The sequence below is a fragment of the Myxine glutinosa genome, chromosome 8, assembly GCF_964187855.1.
Source record: "Myxine glutinosa chromosome 8, kmMyxGlut1.1, whole genome shotgun sequence".
NCBI classification, from domain to species: Eukaryota; Metazoa; Chordata; class Myxini; order Myxiniformes; family Myxinidae; genus Myxine; species Myxine glutinosa.
This window is the reverse complement of record NC_136268.1, coordinates 69,053,794-69,063,260: the sequence shown is the minus strand read 5'-3', so window position 1 is coordinate 69,063,260 and position 9,467 is coordinate 69,053,794. Positions and strand designations below refer to the sequence as shown.

At 44.0% G+C, this 9,467-nt stretch overlaps 1 protein-coding gene and 1 non-coding gene across 2 annotated transcripts in view; one reads left to right on the top strand and one right to left on the bottom strand.

Moving 5' to 3' along the window:
* Window positions 1-213: 213 nt before the first annotated feature.
* On the bottom strand, window positions 214-340 carry LOC137433246 (U6atac minor spliceosomal RNA). Its single transcript, XR_010985638.1, has one exon. It is a non-coding gene; the product is annotated as a U6atac minor spliceosomal RNA (small nuclear RNA).
* A 931-nt stretch (window positions 341-1,271) lies between these two features.
* PRPF6 (pre-mRNA processing factor 6) overlaps window positions 1,272-9,467 on the top strand; it is a 53,932-nt gene continuing 45,736 nt past the window's right edge. The window contains exons 1-4 of the mRNA XM_068124614.2: window positions 1,272-1,444; window positions 1,939-2,107; window positions 5,838-5,956; window positions 6,086-6,164. Of these exons, the coding sequence (XP_067980715.1) occupies window positions 1,371-1,444; window positions 1,939-2,107; window positions 5,838-5,956; window positions 6,086-6,164 (441 nt within the window). The 5' untranslated portion in view covers window positions 1,272-1,370. The remainder of the gene's footprint in view (window positions 1,445-1,938; window positions 2,108-5,837; window positions 5,957-6,085; window positions 6,165-9,467) is intronic.

Here is a 9,467-nt window from a genome sequence, read left to right as displayed (position 1 = left end):
TTCTCTTTGTTGTTTGCGTTTCATCGAGTTCAGCACGAAAAAAAAATAAACTGAACGGATTTGAAAATCCATCCGAGGGACTGTACACACACACACACACACACACACATTGAACTAATGTGATGCCAGCAGACGTTACGGCACACGATCTAATCGCACAGGCGAGACATTTTCGAGGTGTGTCTCCCTTGTCTCTTTTCAATGAAAGTGATAAAAAAAACTTGGTAAGACGCCACAAGGTAGGTGGCAATGCCTTAACCGTATATGTATTGTATAGGCCCAGGGGCCTCTTCCGTCCTTGTCAAGGGGAGTGCTAACCTTCTCTCCTTTCATACAACACAAATACATCTGGTGTCGCGTTCCTTTATATGGTAGATGTCGTTCAGGCAACTTATAAGTCATGGTGACATGCATTTATTATTATTATCGCTTTATGAAGAACAATTCGTCTTTATTACATTAGATCACAATGAAAAAGCTGAAATATAGGTTTTCTTAATTAGTTGCTGTGTGTAATATGTATATTTTTCATCATGTTGCTTTGGCGAAATATAAATTTGAATATCACGTGAGTTGGTAGTCCAATCGGCATCGCCATTGTATTTTCTTTAATCCGTACTTATTCAGCGTCACTAATTCTTCAGAGAAACGTGATGTTGAAGTAAGCATTAGGTATAAATGAAAACGATACTTTATGTCGACTCGAATAATTCAATTCTAATGACAAGACCGAACTGAACCGGAAGTATAGCGATAAGAAAAAATCAGCTGTCACAGAGTTCGGATAGCTGGTTGGTTGGTTCTAAATGGGTTGGAATGTTATTTTCCCAATTTGAACTCTTATCCATGTGGGTAACCCTGGTTATATTACCAAAGTACAATCACTTTAATAAAGTACAAAAACATAATAATAATAATAGGCCTAATAATATCAAAACGTCAACCAATCGACTCTGGTCAAGTGCATAACTATTAACTAAGACCAAAAAACTAGTTTTCAGTTTCTTTCATAAAGAGTTCAAAAAGAGGAACGAAATCATGAAATGAGCAACATATTTGAGAATTATTGACCCCTCAAACTTCGAACGACAAAAAGTGAAAAATGCTCTTAGGCGGTGTATAAGTCAGCTACTCTTAGTGGTTATTAACGTTTTGCAACAAAAAATATATGAACGTAATGTCTAACCAAATACAGTTGAATATAAACGTGTTTCCGCCTCTAATAAATGGTTTTTATATTAAACTTGTCACTTTTAAGTGAGAATGAAGGCATTGTAGAATGAAATAATTATTAGCCCATTTAGCCGTCTCCGTACTCCGTAGTCCGTTGATCTAGCTGGGCCGACGCATTGGAATTGAGCGTTGCGAATATGTCCTCAAAGAAGAAGAAACACTTTCTGGGGATGCCCGCGCCACTGGGTTATGTCCCTGGTTTGGGCAGAGGGTATGGCGAGGTTATTACTGTAAACATTGTTTAAACAACCATGGTTATCATCTTCGCTTACTTCTATTTATTTGGGCCCTGGATAGTTAGGCCTCTACTTGATTTTTTGTTTATATTGTTTATATTATATATATATATATATTTTTTTTGAAGCGAGAATTGCATGTTCCATCACTACGACTCGTAGTACGAGGAAACATTCATTTTTGGGCAAAAATCAACGATTGACTGACCTGCGGGTCGCCTTGCAGATATTTCTATCATCACTCAATGTGTGGTAATCCATGTTGATGTAATGAATATTCTTTCCTTACGTTATTTCAATCCTGAGACACCAAGTTTCAGTTTGCAATTGGGAGAAATCGCGGTTTGATTGCGGAAGATGTATGTGATCAATACAATAGGGAGGATGTGATTCATCTGGTTGCTATGGGGACGTGCGCCACAATTGTATTTGTCTAAAATGGATTGTTTAATGTTTTGTACATTCGTAGAGCGACGGGCTTTACAACACGTTCAGACATTGGGCCGGCACGTGATGCCAACGACCCGGTGGATGACAGACATGCTCCACCTGGCAAACGGACTGTCGGTGATCAAATGAAGAAGAGCCAGCAAGAAAACGATGATGAAGAAGATCTTAATGATTCTAACTATGATGAGGTGCGTTTGACTGGAGAAAATTCCCATCCAGCAGTTTTTTTGCAAGAGCTGAATTAATTATATACTTGAACACTGTATAACACAAATCACCTCTTTGGCACTTTCAAATGCCCTATCTAAATAATAATAGCGTAAGGACTCGACTTTGTTATCCCTTTTACGCCGCACCCAGTGACCCGATGCCCACGGCACTAATGGATTTACGATCTACGAACCACGCTCTTTGTTTATCACGTACAGCCATACTCGAAAAATCTGAATTAGCCGACGGGGCCCAAAAGCATCTGATTAACTACCGATACGACGCCATTTTACGACGCCATCGTATTGGCGTCTGCTGGGCGAAGGCGAAGCAAGCCGTCCGCTGATTGGACAGGCGAAGGCGAAAGCAAGCCGTCCACTGAGTGGACAATCCAGAGCATGCATTTGTGCCGGTGTCGGCAATCGTTGTTCATATACGCACTCTTCATTCTCATCTTTCTTCCTAACTCTTACTCGGACAAGCAAATCCCCTATAAAACCACCGTTTAGAGGCCATTTTTCCCCGCAAAGCGGGGGTTGGCCTTTTCGGGGACCGTGGTAGTTGTTGTTTTTTGGTCCCCTTTTTGAAGCAATGTTTTACGGCCGGATGCCCTTCCTGACGCCAACCCTTTTTGCCGCCTTCAACGACAAACAGGGAATTACCAGTGAACTGGTACTCAATTGGTCGACCTCGGAAGGATGACAGGCTGAGTCAACCCCCCTGGCATTAATTCGGCGATCGACCGAGATTCGAACCCAGGATCCTAGGATCCTAAGCCGGCACCCTAGCCGCTAGCCCAACACCAACACCAACACTAGCCCAACACCCAACAAGCAAATCCCCTATGCCATCCATAATGGTACACTCTATCCATACACCACATCCTCCCTTCCGTGGATGTTCCACGGGTTTTGGCTAGTTTAGCAGTATTTGGATAAAATATTACGGCATTTTACGTCATCTCGACCAATCAAATTTGCCGTTCGTAGACCCCGCCCATGTCCTTGCTTCTAAAGAGTGTGCGGGGTCAGGTGTTCAATGAATTCAAGTTGAATGCGAGGTGTTTGGAACATTTACCATTTCTACCTCTGACCAATGATGCAGGGCACCCATGTTCAAATCTCATATGCCACAAGTGTTTGTCTATTCCCTTACTAATGTCCTTGTGATTCATGTAAACTACACTGATGTCCTGCAGTGTGATTGTGAATGAGCACCTTCATGAATGAGCCTTAGATCACTGAAAAAAAAAAACTAGAACGGCACTCGATAGAGAGCATACCTCTGCCGGGTTGGCCATATCACTCAATGGTGAAGAATCACTTAAAAATTCTACTAGCTGGATCCGGATCCAGATCTTCACCAAAATTGAATCGATTCTTCCTTGTCACACACACAACTTGTCCAACAAGTGTCGTCCAAATCCATCCATAACTTTTCGAGATATCCTGCTATGTATCGTTTTTGGCCCTATCTCCTAATGGTGAAGAATCACTTGTAAATTTAAGTAATCCTCATATCCGAATCCATATTCAGATCTTCACCAAAATCGAATCGAATCCTCCTTTTCAGACACCCAACCGGGCCACCAAGCTTTGTCCACAACTTTTTGAGATATCCTGCTATGTATCATTTTTGGCCCGATCTCCCTATCTCCCAGGATATCTCAAAAAGTTGTGGACGGATTTGGACGAAACTTGGTGGACCGGTTGGGTGTTACCAGTGAACAGGGAATTACCAGTGAACTGGTGCTCATATTTGCCGACATCAGAAGGATGACAGGCTGAGTCAACACCCCCCCCCCCCCCCCCCCCCGGCATTAATTCAGCAATCAACCAGGATTCGATCCCAGGATCCTAGGATCCCAAGCCGGCACCCTGACCGCTAAGCCAACACCAGGCTAGAATTGTAAACCCCAGTATGTAATCAAAACACCTATTTTTTTAATTTACTTTTATTACCTCCGCCACCAAAGGTAGATGGAGGTTATGTTTTCACTCCTGTCTGTCTGTTTGTGAACAAAATATCTCAAAAGGTTGTGGATGGATTTGGACGAAATTTGGCAGAGATGTAGCGTATGTGACAAGGACGAAATGATTAGATTTTGGTGAAGATCCGGATTGTCCCATATGCTACATCTCTGCCAAATTTCATCCGAATCCATCCACAACGTTTGAGATATTTTGCTCACAAACGGACAGACAAACAGACAGACAAACAGGGGTGAAAACATAACCTCCATCCACCTTTGGTGGCGGAGGTAATAACAGTACAAATTGTAAGGGAATTTATTTGATTGGTCCCGAGAGATGTTACAACTTCAGATGGGAAGTAAAAAAAAAAAAAAAAAAGGTCATTCAGGTAAGGGTTATCACCGAATGGAATCGTATGATATCACCGTATGAAAAGTACTGTATGGACCTACCGAAATAGTTAAAAGTTAAATGATTGTTATTGGCTAAATATATACTACAGGGCTCAACATTTACGATGTAACTATCGGGGATGCCTCTTTGAAGTGGTTGTACCCCCAAAACAAGTCGGGGGGCCAAATCTTCCCCACTCTACCCTGCTGCCCAGATTCGTCATGGCAGGGAGGCCACACTCAGAGTGCCGATTGACCCCACGGATTGGCCCACTCCCTCTTGTCTCTGTCTCTCCCTCTCTCATGGCCCTGTCTTCATGAAGTTTGGCCTGGGGTACACCATCTTGGATGTGAAGGATCTCTGGATCGCCCTTGCAAGATTGAACGGCTGTCTCCATGCTGCGGGCCTCTTTGAGAGAACCGTCCGGGGCTATACAACAACATTAACGGTCGTCAGACTGTGTGGGACAGGCAATTTTGTCAGTGGGATGAGTGGAAACCTCAATAAACCTGTTCAGAGCACAGGTCAATTTTACCACGCGGAAGTTACACAAACCAAATCTATCTTAACCTTGAATATAGTTCATTTTCGTGTAAAGCCACAGCGATTAGCAGCGATGAAGAAGATCTTTTTTTCGACCTGACCACCTCTCGTGAAAAATTAAAAGTAACATAATTGTATCGTAAAACGTAAAACCTACCTGTCCCGTGAACAACTTAATGTTGAACCCTGCACCATAGATTAAATAATAATCAAATTAGATAAAAGATGGCTTTATTTAATTTTCTCACTTTCCTTTTCTAATTGATCTCCTGTAAAGCAGGATGGTCTTTTTTTTAATGCCTCCGGCGACTTGTGTTTTCGGGTTGTGTGTGTGTCCATCTGTCCGTCCGAGGGTCCGTGATTGATTTTCGTTACCGCGATACCTTAAGAATGGGTGAATGGATCAAAGTTAAACTTGGTGCAGGTATGTATGATGATGGAAAGATGAACTGATTCGATTTTGGGGTCACGAGGTCAGAGGTCCCGTCAGGTAAATATTCTGTTACTTTGCTAACTTGTGAACCAGTGATGGGATTTTGACCAAACTTGGTATAAGTACATATTATGAGGAAAAGATGAACTGATTAGATTCTGGCATCAGAGGTCATGTCAGGTAAAACTGTGATACTTGAGAACAGCTGAAGGGATTTAAATCAAACTTGGCATTAGTATGTATAATGATGTAATAATGTGGGCGGAGGCATATTGGTCGATGTTGCGACGTCGAAGAGTGTTCTAGTTTATACAAACATTGCCAATCACCTTTGCATTGTGCTCATGATATATTTTGATGTTCCAGTTTAATGGATACGCAGGAAGCCTTTTTTCCAGTGGCCCTTATGAGAAGGATGATGAGGAAGCTGATGCCATCTACAATGCTGTTGACAAGCGTCTTGATGAGCGACGCAAGGATCGGCGGTACTGTACACAGCTCATTAAACGTATTACAAAATTTCCACATGCAGTGGTATTTTTTGTAGCTGTTAGTGATTCAAGTTTCTTTTGTCCTGCTATTGAATAAAATAACACTTGTAATCTTAACACCAGAGAGCAAAGAGAAAGGGAGGAAATTGAAAAGTACCGTATGGAACGACCCAAAATCCAACAGCAGTTCTCTGATCTCAAGGTAAGCGTTTTTCTTGATTGGAAACTTTTTGCAGCCATTCTTTTTGGGGGGGATTTTGTTTTGTGCCCATGACCCAAACTTGGGTACCCCCAGCTCATGTGCAAAATTTGGTGGAGATTGGTCAAGGGGTGTGGTGTATAAAAAATCAATAGAAAAGTCTTTACACACAGTGACACACACGCACCTCTCTCTCTCTTTATATATATATGAACTCTCAAGTATATATATATATTGTTGTGGATATGAGGATTGTGTTTTTTTTATTGTGTTGTATTGTATAGTAAATTGTTGTAAATATCACCCTCTGTAAAATGTAATGATTCCTTGTAAATACCTCCGTAGTGTAAAGGTCAAAGGGCGTCCCATAATTAGTCCATAAAGCATACACGTTAGCCAATCATAGAATACCCCTGTTCAATAGTGGGACTCACTGGGACTGACACAATCTGTCAATTTCCCAACCCGGATCTCAGTCAACGGAGAATCTTCTCTTCTGGACTTGGTTATGACTAACTTCCCTGAAAATGTCTGCTGCTCTTCTTCTGCTCCAATCGGCTCTTCTGATCATGTGCTTGTTAAAGTGGACATCTCTCTGACCATTTTCAGAGAGCCTCCTCAGCGTCGACGAGTCTGGCATTTCACTCAGGCCAACTGGCACGGTCTTCAAGCAGCCATCAATCATCTGGACTGGTCTCCCATCTCTACTGCCTCTGACATCAACTCATCCTGGGAATTCTTCCAAAGTAAATTGCTCTCTCTCATGCACAGATTTATCCCTTCTCGTCTTCAGTTGTCATACCCTTCCTCCCGTCCATGGTACACGGAATCTTCTGGTGAGGCTATTGCCCAGAAACAACTTGCTTTCGTCTCCTGGAAAGCAAATCCAACGGAAGGAAATCTCATTTCCTTTCACAAAGCCCGAAACAAGTGTGTGTCCACCCTCAGGAGAGCCAGGAAACAATATCTCTCCGTCCTCAGGACCGAACTCTCTTATCTGTCTCCCTCTTCCAAATCCTGGTGGCGTCTGGTGAAATCTGTTTCTGGTGTTTGTTCTCCCTCCATCCCCTCCCTCACCTTAAATGGCCACACGGCTGACACGTGAAAAAGCTGAATGCCTCAACTCTGTGTTTGCCTCTAAATCTTGTGTCCCAAACCCATCCCTCTCTGTACCCACCGTACCCAGTCGTACCCAGCTGCTCCTGGACTCTGTGTCCTTTCCTCCTGACAAGGTGGAAAAGTTTCTGTCAACCCTCGACTCTGATTCTGCAACTGGACCTGACGGCATCAGCCCACGGGTCCTAAAATCATGTTCTTCCGCTCTTTCACTCCCCCTCTCTGTTCTCTTCACCCTCTCTTTTGCTCAAGGTCATCTTCCATCTGCTTGGAAATCTGCCAACATCACCGCTTTGCACAAAAAAGGTGCAAAAACAGATCCCAGCAACTACAGACCAATCAGCCTTCTCCCAATTATCAGCAAAGTCATGGAATCCATCATTGCTTCAGATATGAAATCTTTCCTCTTTTCCAATGGCTTGATCTCTGATCATCAATTTGGTTTCAGACCTGGACACTCCACTCTGGATATGCTGCTTCTGCTTTCTCAACAATGGATGGAGGTCCTCAATGCCAAACAGGAAATTAGAGCAGTCTCCCTTGACATATCATGTGCCTTCGATACGGTCTGGCACCCCGCTCTGCTCACCAAACTCTCCTCTTTTGGTATCCATGGAAATCTCCACGCATGGCTGGCTGACTTCTCTAGTCGTAGTCAACGTGTGGCCCTGAATGGGTTTCTCTCATCTCCTCTTCCTGTTCAGGCTGGAGTTCCCCAAGGCAGTGTTCTGGGCCCTGTGCTTTTTCTGGTCTTCATCAATGATCTCTCTGACTCTCTTGAAAATCCTCTCTATCTCTTTGCTGACGACTCTACTCTCTGTCGCTCCATTCTTCATCCCTCAGATCGGCAGTCTGCAGCCTCCTCACTCTCTGCAGACCTTGACAAAATCACAGACTGGGCAAACAAGTGGAACATGTCTTTCAATCCTGACAAATCTCACACTCTTACGATGTCTCTCCGAAAAGACCGACTGGACAACCCTCCCATCCACTTTCTGAATAATCCTCTCCAAGAAGTTCTGTCACTCAAGCTTTTGGGTCTCACTATCTGCCATGATCTTTCCTGGAAAAACCACATTTCAAATCTGGCCTCCAAAGCCAGTCGCCGACTGGGCATCCTCCGTCGTGCGAAGTCCTTCCTTGGCACACCTGAGCTCCTCACCACATACAAGGCTTTCATCCGCAGCTCAATGGAATACTGCTCTCCCCTCTGGGCTGGTGCTCCTGCCTCACACCTAGCTCGCCTTCACGCTGTTGAAACCAAAGCATTCAGAATCATTGGAATCTCCCGCGATGAAGCTAACTCCAAGGGCCTCTCACTCACTCACCGCAGGCAGGTTGGTGGTCTTTCCGTCTTCTACCGACTCCTGTCTGGCCTTGCCCCCCCAGCTCTCTCTGGGCTCTGTCCCGCAAATATTCCTACAGGTCGCACAAAATCTGCCTGCAACCCTCTTTTGGTTAAACTGCCAAAATCAAGACTCTCTGCTCACCTTCACTCCTTCATTCCTCTTTTCTCCCGCCTCTGGAACAAACTCCCTCACTCTCTTCAATCCCACTCCACCCTCCAAGTCTTTAAAACAGCTGTTCAACACCATCTCTTATCTTCCCCCATCCAAAACCTTGATCTTTTCTACCCCCGCTAATTTCACCCCAATTCCACTTTTTGAAATACCAACTTTTGTCCTGGAAGTCCTTGGTGTCCTTGTGCTTTATACTTCTCCCTGCCCCACCCCTCCCATGCCTCCTCCCCCCGGGCCCTCTCCCTTCCACACATCTCCCTGCTCTCGGATGTTGTGTATGTGTGCTTCCCCTTTTCTCCCCATCTTGACTTCCGCTCCCTCTTTTTGTGTATTTTGTTTGTGTGGTCGATTTGTTTGTGAAGTTAATGTTAGCTCTTTCACGAGCCTCGATTCAGTATACGAATAGTTATATCTTTATTATTTGTATTAGGGTAAGGCCTTGTCTCCCATTAAGATGACACTCCATTGCACCAAGTGAAATAAGATAGCTTCCCTTCATTCTTCATTCCCATTCCCAAAACCTCCATTTCCCCTTTCGTCATTGCCAAGCCTCGATTGCCAATTACATCCCCTCCAAAACCACCATTGAACATGTGCTCGGGTCGGGGAAGAAAGGCGTGCCCGCCCGTCGTCATCAAGGGCGGAGCCAGAGGGTCGCGCAACCAACCAG